The sequence below is a fragment of the Dermochelys coriacea genome, chromosome 6 (assembly GCF_009764565.3).
Source record: "Dermochelys coriacea isolate rDerCor1 chromosome 6, rDerCor1.pri.v4, whole genome shotgun sequence".
Lineage (NCBI taxonomy): Eukaryota > Metazoa > Chordata > Testudines > Dermochelyidae > Dermochelys > Dermochelys coriacea.
The window spans coordinates 65973320-65994642 of NC_050073.1; the positions used below are offsets into that span (position 1 = coordinate 65973320).

General features: G+C 44.2%; 1 protein-coding gene across 1 annotated transcript in view; it reads right to left on the reverse strand.

Moving 5' to 3' along the window:
- Nucleotides 1-18888, reverse strand: part of LOC119857544 (transmembrane protein 151B-like) — a 36504-nt gene extending 17616 nt beyond the window's left edge. The window contains exon 1 of the mRNA XM_038406625.2: nucleotides 18299-18888. Coding sequence (XP_038262553.1) covers nucleotides 18299-18385 — 87 coding nt within the window. The 5' untranslated portion in view covers nucleotides 18386-18888. The remainder of the gene's footprint in view (nucleotides 1-18298) is intronic.
- Nucleotides 18889-21323: the final 2435 nt, after the last annotated feature.

Genomic DNA, 21323 nt, shown 5'->3' on the forward strand with positions numbered 1-21323 from the left:
TTTCCTTGATTATCTACAATTCTGTTCTCTAGGGCCCACTCTCCACACACTATCAGGTACAGAATGCTGCTGCCCCCCCCTCACAGGCACAAAGAAGTGCAACTATATCACTCCCATCCTCAAATATCGCTCCCCTGACTTCTCATTTACTTCAGAATCCAGTTCAAAATGGTCTTTGGGTTCAAAACCCTCCATGGAACTGCTCAGAAAACCTTGTCATTATTTCTCTCCTTTTGTTCACTGTCTTATTCCTTCTTTTTGTCCCTGCACCAATTCTCTCTGCAGCTCCCTTATATCTTTCTATCTCCTCCACTGTTCACTTTATCTCAAATCCCAAATATATTTCCCCTTGCCTATACACCTTCATTTCTCCCTTCTGTTGGCATTATAATTATTTAATGTTGTAATTCTATTGGCATATGAGCATTTTGGCTCAGTTTATATGAAAGATGTCAGATATAATAAAGAATAAAAACAACAATAATAGTAGTAAAGTATTGCCCACTCTCAAAATCTAATGAAGAAACACACCCCTCTTTCATACAAATTCATTATATATTAAACTACAGCCTACGAGTTTCATATGCTGTCATGGCTTGTTTACTATCTGTTGATGTGAAGCCTTTGGACCATTGCTTTATGTGATAGATGTTATTTAATTTGTTCCTATGGTCATTAGAAAATAGTCTGGAAAGTCACAACCTGCAGATTAAAAACTGGAATTTCTGGTACATGTACCAAACAGGTGTTTCTAAGTTGGCATTTGAAGAGATTAACAGAGGTGGGGCAGGTGTGTGAGTCTACAATTAGGTTAATTTTCCTCTTCAGGACACACGTAGAGAATCCTGTGTGCAGTTTCATTTGTAAATCATAAAGTATCAAAGCCCCAACTTCATGGGTAGTTGCCTTCAAAGACACTGTGGGGTGGCAGGTGCCCAAAATAAAGAGCAGCTATGGAATGGTTTTGGTTTACCAGGTACACCCAGTGCTTCATGTTCCTTGTTGAACTGCAGCTGCAGCATGTTAGTCCTTTTGCTTCTTCAGCAGTAACTCAGTACCTGCCCCCCAGCCCCACCCCTTTTTAAACAATTTTTTGTGTTGTAACAAGCTTGGGGTCAGACTTTGGCTTTTACTTCTCGATACCAATGATGGGTGAAGGAAGAGGAGAGTCTGAATAGACAAGCTGGCATATTTTTCCACTTGCCTATCAGGGATGGAGTATACTCTGTTGGCTAGAGCAAGGAACTGGATACCAGGGCACCTGGATTCTTTTCCTGATATCTACTGCCCTTGAGCAAGTAGTTAGGAGCCTCTTAAGATGTGCATTGTTATACTCATCTCTTCAGCAGAAATGTCTCTAGCATGGCCATGGATTCCAAAAGTATTGCTGTTGTTTCTTTAAAAATTACAGTCCAAAGATGAGATAGAAGTTATAGGTTCAGGAAAAATATTTATTCCAGTCAGGAAGTGTCTTTATAACTCTGCTTCCTGAGAGTCTTGTGAGAGGTAAAGAGTTTTAATGGAGCTGAGCGATAGCCCAGAAGCATGCGCTCGTTTTCATATGCTAGTTGAGTGGTCAGAATCATTGACTTCTGACGAAAAAAGTGAAAATGTAAGACAATATTTTCAAAAGCTTTCACTGATTATGAGAGCCTTACTTTTTGGGTGCTCAACTAGAAACATTTTGGGCCTGATTTTCAGAGGTGCTGAGGATCCACAGCTGCCATTGACTTCACTTTGGAGGTAGGACAATGCAGCACCTCTGAAAACAAGGTCCACTGTGTGTCAAGTTGGTCATCCAAAATTAGCAAACAACTGAATATGCTGGCTCATGTGGTCATTTGGTCAACATTTTCACATGACAGGTCCCAGCTAACAATGAGCTGGGATTTTTGTCATGTAAATAACAATCAAGGATAGTCTCAGTTATTCTTGGATATTAAAGGATATTCTTAGGCATCTAAAATATTTATGAATATTCCTGGCTTTGTAAGGATATTCTGGACCAGGGAGCTTCAGCCTCCATTAAAACTAAAGTTTAAGTTTAACATAGAGTTTAAGGCCAGAAGGTATCATTAGATAACCTAGACTAACCTCCTATATATCACAGGCCATTACATTTCATCCAGTTACCTCTGTACTGAGCCCAATTGTGTTTGACTAAAGCATAACTTCCAAAAAGGCATCCAGCCTTGATTCAAAGACATCAAGTGATGGCAAATCCACCTGTTCTTCGTAATTTGTTCCAACAGTTAATCACTCTCACTGTTAATAATTGTGCATAATTTCTAACTGGAATGTGTCTGGCTCCATCTTCCAGCCATTGGTTCTTGTTACACCTTTTTCCTCTAGATTAAAGAGCCCTTTAGTATTGTCTCTCGATGAAGGTTCATATCCACTGTAATCAAATGCCTTTTCCATCTTCTTTTTGACAAGTTACCCAGATGGAGGTCTTTAAGTCTCTCACTATAAGGCATTTTCTCTAGCTCTTGAATCATTCTTGTGGGGCTCCTCTGCTCCCTCTCCAATACCTCAACATCATTCTTAAAACGAGGACACCAGACTTTTTCAGAATCATCAATTTCCAGGATACAGTCCCCCACTCTGTAGATATGGCCTTCACTCGTTGTTCCTAGATGTATGACATTGCATTTGGCTGTATTAAAACACGTCTTATGTGTGTGGATCCAGCTAACCAAGCAATCCAGATCACTTTTCATGACTGCCCTGTCCTCATTATTTACCACTCTGCCAATCTTTGTGATATCCACAAATTTTATCAGCCGTGATTTTACATTTACTGCCATAACATTGATGAGAATGTTGAATAGTGTTGGGCTTAGCACCAACTCTACAAGTTTATGCCTTCATAAAACTAAATGTCTAGGTTGTAAAACCAAAACCATGAGCCCCCATGTAGTCATTAAAGAGTCCATGTCAGTTTCAGCACCAACGCTTTGGTGTAATGACAGTATTCATTTCAGCATAGTAACAGTTTTACGTAAGTCCTCCTTGTAACTTTAATTGCATAGGTGCCGACTCTGTGGGTGCTCCGGGGCTGGAGCACCCATGGAAAAAAAACAGTGGGTGCTAAGCACCCACCAACAGCCCTGTGGATCAGCAGCTCCCCACTCCCCCAGTGCCTTCCCCTGCCAGCGGCCCCTCTGATCATTTCCTCCCTCCCAGGGCCTCCCACCCATTGTGGATCAGCTATTTAGCAACAAGCAGGAGACACTGGGGGGGGGCAGGGAGGAGCAATGGGGGGTGTACTCAGGAGTGGGGATGGAACCAGGTGGAGCAGGGGCAGGAAGAGGCAGGGCGAGGGCGGGAAGAGGTGGGGCTGGGGGGAAGGAGTGGAGTGGGGGCAGAGCCTGGGGAGGAGCAGGGGGTCAAGCACCCCCAGCAATTCATAAAGACGGAACCTATGTTTAATTGAACAACTTATTATTTACTTTCTGTTCCAAACTGTTATTTAATGTTGCTGAATGCTGTTAGACAGTAGTAGTATTCTACTCCAGAAGCAATTGCATTTTGGTAATGCATGAAGCAATCCCTCTCTGTATATCTTTTTCTAGCTAAGTGCAGCTGATAGAGAGAGGATAGATAAGGTTGGAAGCAGCTTCCATTTTAAGCCTTATATTTAGTCCAGATGTAACTCTGGCTGGCAAAATAAATTTGACATGAAATTACTATACTTACTCTGAAGGCTGGGGAGACATTTTCTGCAAAATTCAGAGGAAACCGAACAAACTGTTTTTGAGTTATAGGTCATTAAATATGTTACCCTAACGTGAAATGAGGACCTATGTTTATTTCTTTTTCTCTCTCTAGTTAAAAAATGCCTTGTTACTACCCATTCAGATTTTCCACATCTTCAATCTTGAAAACTCTTGCAGTGGGTCTATTTGCAGAAAATGTGTTGCAGGTAAATACAATGATCCATTGCATTTCTTTTATGGATAGTTTGGGGCCCAGTGCTGACTGTGCTGTACCTGACTCCAAGCCAGATCTGCTGGTTCCCCACTTTCAAAAGCATTAAAATTCACAATTAATAAAAAAAATCATTGCAAAAACATTTCTAAAATAGACCTCTGTCCCTTTTAAAAACCATGCCTGCCCTTGATGGCTGACCTCAAGAGCTGTAATTTTGCTGAAGCAAACTGCTATCATGTCTAAATTGAAAGATTGACGGGAAAAAACAGAGGGTAACCCAGACGTGGCCTGAATGGAAATAGCAAAAATGACAGGGAATCGGAGAAGAAAGGAGAGAGAGGGAAGTGAGCGAGAGGAGGGAGAAAGGATAACCCAGACGTGGGCAGAATGTAAATGGAACAAAGGCAGGAAAATAGCGAAGACAGACAGTGGAGAGAGAGAGCAACTAACCTACACAGGAAGAGACTGGAATATAGCACAGAGATGGGTCCCAGGTAAGAATTAATTGGATGGCAATGAAGGTTAAACCACTAAAGCATGATATACCCCAGTGATCCTCAATGTGTAGCTGTAATGTTGCATGTGGCCCTTCCAAGTACCACATATGGTTCCTGTGGAATTCGCTGGATAAGAGTTTGAGAGAAAGAGAAAAAAGAAAATCTTTCCTCCAAATTTCATCTTAGCAGACTTGAGTGGTGGGGAGAGATTGTAGCAAATGGAATCAGAGAGCCTCATAACAATCAGTCATGCTGGGATGTCTGTGCATTCCACTGTGATGTTTATATCACGGCGTTGCAGCAATATGGATTGTGTGGCCACATCCCCTTCCGAGCCTAATGCAAAGTCAGAACATCACTCTACAGTGCCTTTATGATGCCATTCAATGATAAAACAACTCAGTAACTCAGCAATGCTAAGGATTACTCATGTGGGCAATGATTCAATGTTATTGTTTACATGGGTGAGGCTTTATTTTTATATACCGGATAAGGGGCAAATAAGTAAAAGATTGAGAACACAGATGAAGGAAATCAGAGAAGAAGAAACAGAGCTAGACAGGGAACAAACAAATAAAGAAAAATATGATGGGCCAAATTAATCCCAGGTGTAATTCTACTGACTTTAGTGGTGTACACCTGGGATGAATGTGGCCCAGAGAATAAGGGCAGTGAAATGAGGAAAGAACACTGGATTACCAAACATTACGCTCTACATCAGGATGCTGCCATGCCTGGGTGGAGATGGATTTTTGCAATAATTCTGTGAATCTTTTCACCTTGATCTAGAGAGGGCTGTGGAAATGCATCACCTAAGAAGAGAAACGTTGTGCAAAGCTACCTGTTCATTGACCAGGGTGTTAATAAAATGAAATTGTCCAGCACAGTAGCACTCTACGTGCAGCAAGGTGCTGCAGTATTCCAAACTGTCCCACACTTTAGAGAAATATTCTCAGCTTGCTTCAGTTGGGCGTTGGAAAAGAGAGACAGAAAACTCCCTGTGAAGCTGCCAGGGAGAATTGCATTACAACCCACTTTTCTTCTGACCGTTTGAAGTTAGCATAACCATTTTCTAACGCTGTGGAGGTGGGGATGTCTAGAGAAGAAAGTTAACTGACTGTGAACCATTCAAAATCAATTCACATGCTCCTTTTTCAATCTAGTTCCAGCTGAACCCCTATATCAGGTTTAATTTGACATTCATATAATGAGAGAAGGTCCTGAACCAAAATTCTAGCTGCCAACATCCCTGAATTAAGAAGCTGACCACCCCTAAATTTCAAGATGTGGACCCATATGTCATGGCCTTCGGCCAACAGGAAGTGCTGAAAGCATGGCTGCCAAAGTGTATAGAGAGGAAAATATAAGGGGAGAATTTAATGGAAAGAGTCATGTAGCATCTAGGAGGATTTCCCCACAGCACCTGTTTGTTATTGGGTATATGTTACAAATGCACTGTTTGCTCTTCTGGGATGGAATTCCAAACAAAGGGAAATCTTTGTTCAATAACTCTCCTTTTAAAAGCTGTGGTGTCAAATGCTGCTCAGAAATGTTCTTTCTTATAGTCTAAAAAAAAAAACAACCAATCTTCACACAATCCGTGCCTTTGTAGTGTCACAAACTTAGAGGTATTTATTTCTGCAGAAGATTTAATCCTTATCACTCCCATCTGCTTCTTGTGCACCTGAATCTCTTTTGGTTTTAAATCTCTGCAGCTTCTGTTTTCCTCTCATTAAATCAAGTTATCAGACTGATTGTTTAGAGAGAGAAGGCCATGCAAAATGGAGGGGGGCAAATTCTCTCCTTAGTAATTGCCTGTATCAGGATGGCAGGTTATAGTACCCAGAAGAGAAAGGCAGAGCTCTTCTGCTGATTGGTCTGAGTGACAAGCTCTAGGACCTTGCATAAACACACAAAGCTGTTCTACTGACTCACACTGGCCACCATCCCAGATGGGTCCTATTGGCTTCAACCTAGTTTATAAAAACATTTGAGCCTCCCTCTGAAGAAGAGGGAACCAGAGGCAGGGACAGAAGGAGCCTCCAACCCTGAAAGCAGTCAAGTTCATGGGCAAGCTCTTGCGGGATGCTTGTTTATTCTTCAAGTTAGAAGTAAAGAAAACCCCAGGAGAGAAGTAAATTTGGATCTTAGCCAGTGTATGTAATATACTAAGAACAGGTCGGGTGCAAAAGTCCCCTACTTCAACACCAATGGCATGAAGAGAAGAATTTGGTCCAAAATCCATTAATGAGTTTAAGGCATTCAGATTCTACAGTGGTGAGGGCCAAAAAATTAGGTAGCTCTCTAAGCAAAGGATCCTGATCAATAAGGTGACCGTGATTTTCAGAATTTTATAAAAGGCCCACTTCTGTGGCAACATTTTACATGGTCACAAAACATTAATGCACAGAAAAGTGCCACCTTTTAAAACGTGTGCTGATGTTGCTGCTGCTACATTCTGACTCAGCAGCAACACAATGTGTGTATTTCCAGGAGAGGAAGACTCTTCCCAGTAATTCTGTGTTCTGAATGAGTTCATCATCCAATGCTGAACGAGTATTAGAGCTACTCTTTTTCTCAGAGTAGATGCTGATAGTGACTACACTCATTTAAATTTTCAGTCCAAATTCTGCTCATCAGACTGAACTCTCATTCCACGGGACTGTTTGTTATCTCTGGTAAGCACAGAGCAAGTTTTACTTCGTATAGCAGTGGGTCTTGAACAAAGATTTTGCATTAAAAAAGGTTTGATTGATGAAATGGAAAAAAAAGAAAAAGTAAATGTAAGATGTCCTGAAAGAAATTCCTGAGACACCAGGATGTTATATGAAAAATGAGGACTGTACCAATAAAACTGGGATGCATGGTCTCTTCACCTGTCAGTGTCCTACATATCTGTTCAAGACTGTTGTTCATATCTGTTCATTATAGCTTTCAAAGGAAGTGAAACTGGCTAGTGGGTTTTACAGGAGTGTGGAAAATACAACTGCAAGGCTCTGTGCCTGACCTTACCATCAATTCACTATCCTTAGACCAGTCATTTGACCTCTGGTGCCTCAATTTACCTAGACACTTAGAATAAATAAATCATCATCATCATCATAATCTCTTTCCACGTCATAGAGATCCTGTAGGACTTAATCTGTGAATATAAAGTTCTGTGAAATCCTCAAAAGAAGTATTCTGTGGGACTGAGCCACATCCCACTGAAGTCAATGTTAGTATGTGCATAGACTTCAGTGAGCTTTGGCTCAGGCCCTATAAGAATAATTGTTCTGATTTCATATAGTTTTTATTCATACTTCTGCAGTTATTTCCTCCTTTCTTCTTTTTAACTAGACAGTTTTCAATTTTTATCCTATGTGATGACTCTCTGGTTAGACTCCACATGCACCTGCCTTGTGAATCCATGTAACAGCTTCCTCACAGTAATAACCTGTTTGTGGCAGCTAATGCTACTGTAAGGGAACTTCTATCACGGAAGTGTCTACAAGGGTCAGGCATCAGCTGTGGTAGCTTCCTCACAGTGTGTGATCCGCACAGTAGTGTCCAGCCATTGTTACAGCATCAGCAATGCTGCCACAGAAAAGTGGGGTTTAAGGAGTATGTTTCCTTGCATCCACACCTTGTCAAATGTAGCAAGGACCCTGGCAGTGTGGTAATTATAACAGTGCCCTTGTTAATACCAGCTAGAATCTGTGCAGTGAACACTTCTCTGGGAGAAAAGAGAATTGAAGGTAAATATTGCCTCCCAAAGGGAGGTCACACAGACAAGTTCTGCCAAAGATTCTGAAAGCATAGCACTTAGAGGAATTCAGCTGAGGCATACTCACGTATCAGTTTAATTTTATCCAGTGCGTCCAGTGGGCCGGGAGCCAGGAATCTTGGGTTTTGTTGCTGCTGACTCATTGTGTCCTCAGTTAATCTTGCTGTGACTGAGTGTACCCATCCATAAAATAGAAAACACATCACCTGCCTCAAAGGGACATTGAGAATTCATGTTTGTGAAGCGATTTAAAATCACCTTATTAAAGGCACCCTGAAAACGCAAAGCAGCAGCCTGGGAGCTGGCTATGAAGAGAGGGCCAGGCAGCTTGGGAGCAGTCACATCCTGCAATGGGGTCAGTTACAAACTTGTGGTAGCTATGGGATTCCAAACCACACCCTCAAAGCCACAGGACCTCATGGTGGGGCCATCAGACTGTTATAAACCACCTTACTTTGGTGTTGAAATCCCAGTAAGGTAGTAGGGTCCACTCTATTGTATACCTTGAGCATGGAGGTAGGGTGTTGTTCTCCCCCTCCTAGGACACACCTACTCTTACCCTGCTGTCTCATTTCCATCCAAAGAACAGTCCTCCGGAGGTTTGTTTCCTGGTACTTGCACTTCTGGCCAGTGTGACAAAATGGGAATGTTCTTAATGTTTTCTCTGAATACTGTGTGTGCCTCGGTTTCCCCTAGGCATTTCTTAAGTATCTAGGTGGTAGGATAAGGGTGTTTGATTGTTGCAGAGCCCTAGAGGGCCAGTGTGATGGTGTCTGCACAGAGAATGGCTGACACCCTGTCTCCTGGCAACTGAAGGCCTGGGCCCCTCCTCTGCAAAGGTGCCAACTGAAGGTGTTGGAGAACAAAGAGATCAGGTGGCCTCCTGGCCCGGGAAAGAGACAAAGGCCAGAGGAGGGGTGGGAGAGTTTCAGTTTGGAGCTGGCTAGGGAAATGGAGGGAGGCCCAGATGGGGCTCTGAACTCTCTGGCCCCCAAGATGGACCTGACTGAAGGGTCCTGTTTCCTGTACCTATAAGCTGTGTTTTAAACCGTGTTCCTGTCGTCTAATAAACCTTCTGTTTTACTGGCTGGCTGAGAGTCACGTCTGACTGCAGAATTGGGATTCAGGGCCCTCTGGCTTCCCCAGGAGTCCTGCCTGTGCGGACTCGCTGTGGGAAGCACACGGTGTGAGAAGAGGATGCTGAATGCTCCGAGGTCAGACCCAGGAAGGTCGAAGCTGTGTAAGCTTCTTGCCCTGGAGACAATCTGCTCAGAGAGAGGAGACTCCCCCAGAGTCCTGACTGGCTTCGTATGGAGTAGTTCCAGAGCATCGCCCAGTGACTCCATGACAGCCAGCCATTCAACCTCTTGTCAATTGGAAGGGTTTCTTCTCCTCTATTTTGGGCTATTGGTGGGATCCCACTGCTTCCACCAGTTTGTTGGGGGTATACCAGCTCCTAGGTGGCTGGTGGCGGGTTCCACATGGTCGGGGCAAATGCTGTAGGCGCTCCAAGCCTTAGGCTTTTCCAGCTCCAACCCCTGAGAACACTGATGTCTTTGGTAACAGAGGATTTCTTTACTAGAGCTGCTGGAAATAGGATGCAGATTACCCTAGGCACCATTGCTTTAAGTTACAGCACAAAAGAGATGGTACTCCACAGGTCCTAATGCAGCCCCTAGGTGTAGTCGAGTGGTGTTAAAGTGGGGCTTCTCATGCCAGGAGTAATCACTCCAGCCCTCCCCTTTCCTGGAGACAAGCACACACTGGCCTGCACATCCTCTAGCCAGAGTCCAGTCCCCTTGTTCAGCACCTGTGGTTTAATTCAGGCCACTCCACATAGCTTCCCCAGTCTGCAGGCTCCTCCTGGCTGACCACCAGCTGTAGATACCACTAGTCTCTTTGCTCACAACTGGCTGCTTCCCAGCTTGGTTCTCAGCCCTTCAGTCCCAGTTCCCATGCTGCTGCTTCCAGCCCACTTCTCTAGCTCCCATGCAGCCTCTGCTCCCTCCTCTCTGAACTCAGATGTCACTTCCCTTTCCTGTGCTTTGGAGATTATGGAGCCAGAGGGCTGAATGTTGAATTGGGGATTAACATAGTGCCCTGTAATGAGCCAGCAGGTATTATATTAGTACCTAGAACCACAACATTGTGTGTGAGTTAGGTTGCTCTGTACATAATATACTTAATCCAAAAATCATAAAAGCAAAGAAATAAAAAGTTAAGGCACCTAATAGTACATCCCCTCTACTCCTTCTCCCAGACACCCACCCATCACCGGAACCACCACCATACACCACAGACAACACGTCACAACCCTAACTCTGCCCAAGTAGGGATGCCAGCCTTCCAGCACTCCCTTCCCCAAACTCATCACCAGCCTTCTCCCAGCCCTCACCCCTTACTATGTTCTGCACGTTTCTGGAACATCACACTCTCTCCTGTTTGGGGAATGCAGGGCTGGGATCCCTACTGGGGTGGAGTGAAGGTTGTGATGTGTGTTGTCCGTGGTGTATGGTGATAGTTCCAATAGTGGGGTGTTGTGTCTCTGGGTTGAGGAGGAGGAGTAGAAGGTGTGTACTGTTAGGTACCTTCACTTTTCTTTTCCATGCTTATGTGGTTTTATGTTAGGTATGTTATGTACAGAACAACCTTGACTGACACACAACAATGTGTATTAATTTCCCAGGGATATTCAGATTGAAAGTAGCTCAGTTACATAGTGCCCAGACGACCTGGTGGTGCCACTCCAGAATTGGATGACCACTATGACAGAGCTCCTGGTCCAAGATGAACCAACAGCTAGTGCTTGATAGAAAGTCCTGGTCATCATAAACTATGGGCTCACTTAGCTCATGGCCATGTAAACCAACAGTTTTTATATAAATCCTCATTTTTCTTTTTAAATTAATAAAATAATTATATAACCCAGAGACCTCACTGAACTCTATGTGCATTTTTAAATTTACTATCTACAGGTTGTAATTTTTAAGCTAGAAGGGCCTAAAAAACAACAAGACTCAGCAGACTCTTTTGTGGACCAATTTTTCATTTATTACAACTTGGAAACTAATTAACTGATTTTCTTGAAACGCCTCAGAAACTTCAAGTTTTCCTCAGAGGTTATGTACATAAAATTTGGGGCAGATGCACTGGCTTGTTCATCAAAAGAAAACTGCGTGAATTCCTTATTTAAATGAATACAGTCTTAGCTATGACGTTGCAACCGTGTTGTCAAAATGACTCAACAAACCTTTCAATGGTTATTGTTTGTCATCTAACATTTGTCAGTGTTAACATGCTACAATGTACTAGAAACTCACCTAAAGACTCGTGCTACTCACTAGGTGCTACTTCAGAGCTTCTCAGTCTTTTTGCCTCCATTTTTTGCAACATCTCCTGATGAGATGAAAAAACTTAGCTACCATCTTTTGCTAAGAGGCAGAAGGAGATGGCAAGAAAAGCAATATCAGGCACAGATACTGATTCTCAAATTGTACTGGCTGGAAGGATTAAAATAAATAAATGATCGTACACTCTTATTCGGGGACCCAACGTGGGTCCCTAGCACTGAGGTAAGCAAAGGCTGGGATCCCGGCAGAGACAGCATGCTCTGCTTTCAGGAAAAAGATGTACCTTACACCACTTTCTAGCAAAAACTTCCACTGGCTCGAAAAATAGCCTTTTGAGCATCAGAGGGAGACTGGTCCAACTGTTCTCTGCCAGAGAGAGGTTAGCCACTGTATGAGGCCCCTGATGAAGCAGGGGAAAGTAAAGAGAAAAACAAGGAGCATTCTTGGGGTTCCAGGCATGGAGAGTTTTCTCCATCTGAAGTGGTGGGAGAAGAGAGCTTAGCAGGGCATGCTAACAAAACACAATTTTGTTTACTGTGAGTCCATTTCTCCTTCATGGATATTATTCCAAGATCATTCCTGATTAGGAAAGCCTGGTTTTCCACAAGGGCCGTATTGATGCTGCATTGTTGGATGTGGCCCAGTAAGAGAATTTACTGCTCCTCTGAGTATCCAGTAAGTAACCGTTATTCCTATCCATTGTCACACAGTGGTTACAATCAATTTGATTCAGTCCTATTCCATTTAAATTCATGAGCCCGATCTGCAGCTGGTTTAAACTGGCCTAGATCCATTGAAGTCAATGTAGGTACTCCATTTACACCAGCTGAAGATTTGACCAAATGTATTTAAGGACCTACCTTAAATGTTTCTTTAAGTCTTAGGCTATGTCTACAATTAAAATGCAACAGCTATACAGCTGCAGCACTGTAATGCTCAGTGTAGACAATTACTACAGTGACAGGAGGGGTTCTCCATCACTGTAGGTAATTCTCTCCCTGATGGGTGGTACCTAATTCTCCCATCAACCTAGCGCTGTCTATAGGTTGGCTACACTATACCGCTCTGGGATGTGGATTTTTCACACTCCTGAGAGATGTTGCTATGCCGATGTAACTTTTCAGCGTAGACCAGCCCTTATTTTGTACTTATTTATATTTTAATGCTTGGAAGAATATTGAGAGTCAATTCGAAGAACTTTAGTCCTAAATAAACCAGATGGATGAAGTAATGAATATTGTTTATTACATTAATGCGGTTTTCAGGGGCTAGTGCAATTTTGATCATGTAGTTCCATCCGGTGGTTTCCCATGTTTTTTTCTTCTCAGTGATATCCATAGCAGAGCATTATTGAAAGGAAATCCAAACTGATGGAATTTTATAGGTACTAAAAACCTACTGCTAGGAGGAAGCACACACTGCTAGAGTCCTATGGAAGGACACTACTGTTAAAATGCACATACTGCTGGAGTTATAGCTGCCATTTGAAGCTCAAACACAGGAAAGTGCAGTTTCTTGGCTATTTTTTTCACTATCATAAGTTTTTGGTGCAGAGGACAGAGTACAGAGCCAACCCCAGAACACAGACCATAGACACATGATTAGAAAACAAAGCAGGACAAAAATACAGGACAAAAGAAAAGAATAGAAACTCTGAGTGAGGATGTGAAAAGACTCAATGGCAAGCTAGGACTAGCCGCTGACAGGATATGCAGTGCAAATATTCCCTGGAACTACAATAACTGTAAAGAAGGGTATTCCATTTTCCTGCATTGCTGCTACGGTTGGCACTTTGAACTGCATTTACAGTGAAGTTATCCATATCAATAAAGCAAGTTTATTCCTTGCATTATGTTTGTTTGGGGAATAGAGGTGGGGAGGGGAAGGGATCTTTCCTCTTCCGTCCTGATTCAAAAGCATTTGGATGAATGAGGTGATTGGGCCAGCAGGTGGCAAATACACTTCAGTGTCGGAAAATGTAGAATTAGTATATGATCAAAGCAGCAGTCTAAGGATTATGTGCTAAAATGGGACAGTCTTCTGGCAAAGCAATCAGGTAAGGGAATTGGAGAGGTGGAAACATCAGCCTAGTACATAGCAGCTGTGTTTATATGAATAAAAAAAATGAACCAGTTACTAGAACACATTAGCAAAGGGATAGGATATGAAACAAAGGGTGATGCTGTTGCTGTATGATGCTCTGGTGAGGTCCCTGCTGGTATCTTGGATGTTGCTTTGGTAGTTCTTGCCAATGGGATTCAGAAGGGGCCAGGGAGGGAATGTTGCTTCTCTGGCTTCATCACCCCCGGCTCTTGATCTGGGAACCCCAAAAGCTCCTCTGCCAGAACTCTGTGGGAATGGTGCTTCATGGAATTTTGGAGAAGGCAAGGATGAGAAAGACACCAACTGCTCTCTGCAAGACTGTCACCGACTGACTCTCATGATACCTGATTGGGAGCAGCATGAGTCTTCCCCCTTCCCTCAGCATTGTTTCTACTGAGCAGAGAAAGAAGAGACTGTAGCACAGCTCCTTCCTTCAGAAAGAGGAGGACAAGAGGGGAGCATGGAGGAAATGTCCCTCTATGAGACTAGTGGGTTCCCATCCATGCATATTCTGGAGATCTACAGTGTTGGGCGGCTGCACTCCCTGTTTACTCTACAGGGCTCATAAACCTTTCTCAGATGAAGATGAAGATTTGATAAAAATGCCACGAATTACCTGGGCCTCTTGTCACCTTCCATTGATTATGATTCAGTCCATAAACAGGGTAAGATTTAGAACATGAGAATGTTAGGCCTAAATCTAAGTCATGAAGAAAGGCAAAGGGAGTTGATCCAGTTCTTAGCATTTCCAAGGCTGTGAAATGGGATTGTTAACATTAAACATGACTGAAAATTTAGGGAATTCAACCTAAAATTTAGTGAACGGCATAAATTAGGAATTCAGAACATCATACAAACAGTGATGCACAAGGGACTATGATATGACAGGTAGAGAGTGGGCAAATGAATATTACAAGTGCATTTGAGATGCCTAGACTTATGTCAGAGAGAGGGGTCTGGTGAAAAATCATGAAGCTGTGATTAAAATAAACCCCAAAATGGAAAATACATTGTATTGTATGGCCTTTTGTGTGTGTGAGAGAAAAGAGTCACGCAACATGCTGGCTGCTCTAGAGAGAGTCAGAAGCTCACAAATAAGCAATATTTTTTAAAGTTGCAATACTAAATGGTGCCATCATGACCATAATTTGCACTCTTTGATGATATAAGAAATAAGCTCTCCATGTGCCTGCACTGGCAACAGGAGATGGATGAGATTACTTAAGACTGACTTAAGATGACTTATGAATGTTATGATCATATCACACAGCCTCGAGTCTGCAGATTTCAGTAACATCTGCCCATGGCTTCTTGTAGTTTTCTCTTTCATCTGGAGAGCTTAACTGATTACACTGTATCACACTCAATTAAAGTTTTTTTAATACAAAGGACAAGTTAAAAGCAGCAATAGATAAGCACTATTTAAATCTACAGGAATGGATGAGACAAACAAATATTTCAAAATGACAGTAACCTGCTGGTATCCTGGTTGCTGATTCCTTGGCAATTATTTAGCTATGGAAGGTTATAAATGACTTTTTATTCGTGAAGTTTAATTGGCTAAAATAAAACTTCCAATTAAGCTTTTAAAATTAAGATATTTAAGGCCAAATCCTGAGCTAGTGTAAATTGGCATTGCTACATTGAAATCAATGGAAATACATTGATTTGCACCGGGTATGGGTCTGGATCTCACAGTAATTTCCAGTCTGGGAAACTTGGCCAGCCAGCTGTTAAAGCATAACAATGGAGGAGGGTGGGATAGAGCAGGAAAGGAAGTCAAGAAAAAAGGTAAACAAGAGGGAAAATATTTCTGGAGAATCCATGTAGATATGGAAACACCTTCTGAAATACCTGGAAAATAATTTCTCCTTCCCTTCCCTACCAAAACCTTTGTTAATGTGTCTGTGTTTCTTTTGCAACAGCTGATGGTGTTACTAAACAATGCAGAGCACCAGCTCTAGGTCTTGCTTTAATTGTCAGTACCAGGCAGGCAAACCACAGAATATTGGTCTGAAGTCCTAGGGCTTGTTTTTATACTCATTGAAGTCAATGGTGAAGATTCACTGAGTTAAATAATGCAGGATTAGGATCATAGTAGGTAACTGAAAACAAATTGGTCTTCAAAAGGTCTGTTTTAAATTGTATTTGTTTAGACTCAGCTGTTTCAAACATCTATTACTGGCTTGGGAACTTACCAGTTTTGTTTTGTCTTTTCAATTAAAAGCTTTTCTAGTCACTGTTAAGATTTTTTTCCATGATTTATAAAGAAACTGGAACACACAAATTGTGTGAATAATAGATAAGCACCCATGTTATACCAGACACTTAAGAGGCTGTGGGGGACCTAAGAACATTACACAGAAACTGTGTGTGCAGGCAGATGGGGAGGAAAGGACTCATTACATAAGGCTAAAATAATGAGACAAGGAGTTAGTGTAAAATGAACATGGAAATGTTTGTATTGGACCAGAGGAAAATTTTAAGAGTGGGGATCATTTAAGCATGATATAAGTGTGGAGATCAAGTACTCTCATCTTCAGAAATGTCCAGTAACAGTCTAGACATTTTTGTGGTGGGATTAATACAGCGAAAACCCTCTGTGGTTCAGGAGCACAGACTGGCTAAATCAAGAATTCCTTCCCAGCTCTACCCAATTATTGATCTCCTATTAGGCTGTAATTACATTGGGGAGTTCCAGTGATATCAGCAATTGTAGAATGATACTAGTTGAAGTTTACAGTTGTGAACTATGCCTCACAAGTTGAAAAGTGACTTACTATGAGGTAAAATACTTTGAGTCACGGACTGACGAAATTATTGTTCTTCTGTAGTAACTTTTTCAACCTAAGCTGAAAAGTCAGTTTTATAGTCTTTAAAAATGTTGTTTTTTTGTTGTAGGTGGTTTACTCTAAATATACCTGAACTTAATATAGGGTTTGCTGAGGCTGCTCTATTTAAACTTACAAGATCATTTGGCACTCTGAATCAGTGACAGAGCCCCAGCAGTAATAGCAGGAGCTATCCTGAATAAAAGTGGAAATGTTCCTTGGTTGATAATTTATGTCCCTCGTATTCATTTCGTTTGAGGAGAGGGTAGCATTTAAATTTGTTGTTAACTTCAGACTACTTTAAAACTTCCTCTCCCTCCTATGATTTATGTCTCATAATGGGGATGACAAGCCTGTGAAACTGCAAAAGAGCAAAAAAGTGTACACCAAATGCTGCACTAAGTGTGACAAAAAGCTTAAATATCTCTTTGCTCTAAATGTATTCTAACATAGGATGGTGCTTATATTTACAATCATTGAGTCATGTGATTCTGTCTCAGCCAAAGGGTTATAGGTCAATATCTTTTATGTCAACCTTCAAATAGACAACACAAGTTGATTAGAGGTGATCATCTTGGAGGGCAATAGTACAAAGCTATTTTAAGTCACTTGAGGGCCTCAGCCAATTGGATTGTTGCTTGGAAGTTGAAAAATGGGGGGGGGGGGCAGGGGAAGTATGATTGATATTGTTTCATCTTTAGGAATTTTTTAGCACACTCATATTTTTAGTACCTGCCTAAAGGTGCCATTTATTGTAATTGTGTAGAGGCCCATTAAAAATGCAAATGTTAGTGATTAGGGTCAGCAGGCATTGAAGTTAACCAGTGCTTATTCTGCGGGGTATCCATGTTTCAGAGAGATCACAGCAAGAGGCACTGAAAGGTCTGGAGACAGTTTCATGATTCTGTCTGGAGACACTGATTTGTTCAGGACAGTCTATAAATCTGCAGCAGCCAATGGTTAAGAAAGAAAGAAAAGAAAGAAACTGTAATGTCAGCCAGACAGCCGCAGAGCCCTTCTTGTGACTCCCTTACAGGAGAAGCGGGGCGAGACTCCCATTCCTTCTTGGGACCCGGTGCTTGGCTCCGCAAAAGGAGCACTGGGTGATTCTGCCTCGCCTTTTGGGGCGGGTGGTGGGGAAAGCACAGCCCCTTACTCAGCTCTCACCTTGTAGGGGGTGGTGCAGGGTCAATCCGATGCTGTCATGGGGAGAACCCAAGCACCGTGGAGAGCTCCCGGAGCCTGCTAGGGGCAAGGAGGGGGATAGTCTCTACTGTGTAGGGTGGGATTAAATAGCCCCGGACCGGCTGGTCCACGGATACCGGCTGACTGGTTGCTGCCTCAGTAAAGGGGTTGCAAGAAGCCCAGCGAGGCTGCATAACAGTCACTTATTTTTTCTCTCTTTTGCATTACAAACCACATACAGGTCCCCAAATGCCCGTCTTGCTGGCTAGACTTCAGCAGCGACAGCTCCTTACATTCGCTCCCTGAGGCTGTTTTACTTGCACTGAAATCCCCCCCCCCCCATTTCCTCTCGCCGTTTCATTTGTTTAATCCAATGCGGACGAAAAAACACCAAGCCCCGCAAGTGACCGAGCCCTGCTCGCAGTCCGGGTTTTCCCGCCGAGTTCAGGAACCAAGGCTCATTACCGATCACTTTTCCCTGGGGTTTGTAGACAATGCATACGTGTGTCTCCATCCGCACAGCTGGGGCTGTCACACACACGCATAGCTAGCCACGCACTGCACACAGGTACACCGTGATACCCCCTCCCGCCCCCCCCCCCCCCCGGCACAGATACGCCCCGGGTTGCTCACCTCCTCTCGAAGATCTGCAGGTGCAGCTGCTCTTCCCTCCGGGCTGCTCGAAGTTGTTTCAGCAGCTGGGGCTGTTTCCGAAGACATTCTTTGCCATTCCTGTCTCCCAGCCCCCCTCACTTCAAATAAGCCCCGGGGGCCGCGGGCTTTCCAAGTTCCTCCTCCCAGCAGGGCAGTCGGGTTTTACCAGTCAGAAAGCCCCGGGACTGCGGCTCGCCCCCCATCGCCAAAGCAGGGTCCTGCTCCGGCCGAATCTACGCGATTCAGAGCCGTTCCCCACCCGCCACAATCCGAATGAAGACGGGAGGGAGGGAGCGCGTGTAAATCCCTCGCAGTCCCGTGGCGTCGCAAGTATGGTCACTTTGTCGGCCGAAGCCAGAGGCTGCATTTAGGGAAAGTGCCTCTCCCACCAACTGGCGGGAGACGTCCTCCGGGCAACCCAGTGCAGCCGCGGATCGTCAACCTGAGCCAGGACCACACAGGCCGTTCTCGGAGCTGGGGGAGGCTGCTTTGCAGGCAGCCGGGGTCCCCTTTCCCCTCGGAGGGGGCAGCCTCCCCGCCTGCTCTCCCCGTCAGTGCATCGCCTCAGCGTGTGCGGGCAGCCCCGGAGTCTGCAGTGGCGCTAGTCCCTGCCAACTTCGGAGCGCCCTCTCCGATGCCCCCCCCCTTGGCTTCCCTGAGCCGGGCCGTCGCGTTCCTCCTCGGGCCGCTGGCGGGCAAGCGGGAGGGGTCGGGGTGTCTCTCTTGGGCAGACTCCCTGGGCTTTGAAAACGATCTTCTGCATGTGTCGCCACCTGGGTAAACAAGCCCCAGCTCCCGCTTGCCGGCAGTACAATGCGCGGGAATCTTCCCCACGCCCAGAAATCCCAGGGTCCTGCTAGCGTCTTTCTGTGCACGGGGCCCGCCAGCCGCGAGTGGCCCGAGAATAGTCTGGGCCGCCGTGGCCCGAGCTCAGCTCCAGCCTGTCTGTGGCAGTCGTTCCCTCCTGCCCCGAGGCCCGGGGCTCGCAGCGGTGCACGAGGGATTTGCTGTTTGAAGCGGTATTAACACCCCCCACGCACGATCCCCATGCATATCTCTGGGATCACAAACCTGCGCCCCCTGCAATAACCAGCCCAACCCGGGGTTTGCTCCCTGCCTTCTCCCCATTGCGGTGGCCTTGATTGTTCTGCGGCACCAGCGCCTTCATTCAGCTGCCCCACACTCCGGCGCCCATCACCTCTGCCTCCTTTCACCTGACATGCGAGCCTGCAAGGAGAGGCCCCTAGGCTCGATTCTGCCTCCTCCCTTCCCCCATCACACACCTCACTGCTTCCTTAGCCTCTCTTTTGTTCGCATTCGTTTCCAACATATCCCCGGTCCCCTATCTCCCTCCACACAACTGCAGCCTCCTGCAAACAGGCTGCCCTGTCCATATTGCTTCCTGCTCCCTGCAGCCCGAGCTCAGGGCCTTCATTCCGTACTTCCCTCAATCTGACCAGGGGTGTCATGCTGCATCCCTGCATGTTTGCTGCATGTTTCATTACGCTCCTCGCCTGTGAGACTCCTGTCCTGGGATCCCTTTCTCCTTTTGTGCCATGGAGATGTATATATTTTTTAAATGCTTTTTAAAGTCTGACCAGCAGGCAAGTGAGCAAACACAAAGCATCTCTTTTGGCTTTAGTATTCCCGCCACGCTCAGTCCCGCCATATAATGTTACTTTTTTAAAGCTGGACCCCTTTCTGATAAACTCCAGCCCAGTTTAAAGAAGCTGGCAGGTCCACGGGGTGGTAGTCCAAGGCCAGGAGGGTTCTGGAGCAGAGAGCTATGCTTGGTGGGTGAGTTCACTGGCACAATCAAAAGCAGTGAGCGGGGCTGGGATTTCCTTGAAGAGTTGGTCTGAATGAACTAAATGGGGTAAGGGTACTTGTTGATTCAATGTGGGTCAAGTACCAGCTGCACACTCCTTGCATATCTAACATAAGGCTGCTAGAAGGGCAACTTTGAGGCAGAGAACTGCTCCAGCTAACTCTGGAGACCTGGCTATGAAAGGTTGTTCCAAGATTATAGAATCACAGAACTGAAAGGGAACTCGAGAGGTCATCTAGTTCAGTCCCCTGCACTCAAGGCAGGACTAAGCATTATCTAGACCATCCCTGGCAGGTGTTTGTCCAGCCTGCTCCTAAAAATCCCCATTGATGGAGATTCCACAACCTCCCTAGGCAATTTATTCCAGTGCTTAACCTCTCTGACAGTTAGGAAGTTTTTCTTAATGTCCAACTTAAAACGCCCTTGCTGCAATTTAAGCCCATTCCTTCTTGTCCTATCCTCAGAGGTTAAGAAGAACAATTTTTCTCCCTCCTTGTAACAACTTTTTATGTACTTGAAAACTGTTATCATGTCCCCTCTCAGTTTTCTCTTCTCCGGACTAAACAAACCAATTTTTTTCAATCTTCCCTCATGTTTTCTAGACCTTTAATCATTTTTGTTGCTCCTCTCTGTTCTCCAATTTGTCCACATCTTTCCTAATGTAGTGCCCAGAACTGGACACAATACTCCAGTTGAGGCCTAATCAGCGTGGAGTAGAGTGGAAGAATTACTTCTCGAGTCTTGCTTACAATACTCCTGCTAATACATCCCAGAATGATGTTTGCTTTTTTTGCAACAGCGTTACACTGTTGACTCCTATTTAGCTTGTGATCCACTATGACCCCCAGATCCCTTTCCACAGTACTCTTTCCTAGGCGGTCGCTTCCCATTTTGTATGTGTACAACTGATTGTTCCTTCCAAAGCGGACTACTTTGCATTTGTCCTTGTTGAATTCCATCCTATTTACTTTAGACCATTTCTCCAGTTCATCCAGATCATTTTGAATTTTAATCCTATCCTCCAAAGCACTTGAAACCTCTCTCAGCTTGGTATCATCCACAAACTTTATAAGCGTACTCTCTATACTATTATCTAAATAATTGATGAAGATATTGAATAGAACCAGACCCAGAACCGATTCCTGAGGTACCCCACTCGTTATGCCCTTCCAGCAC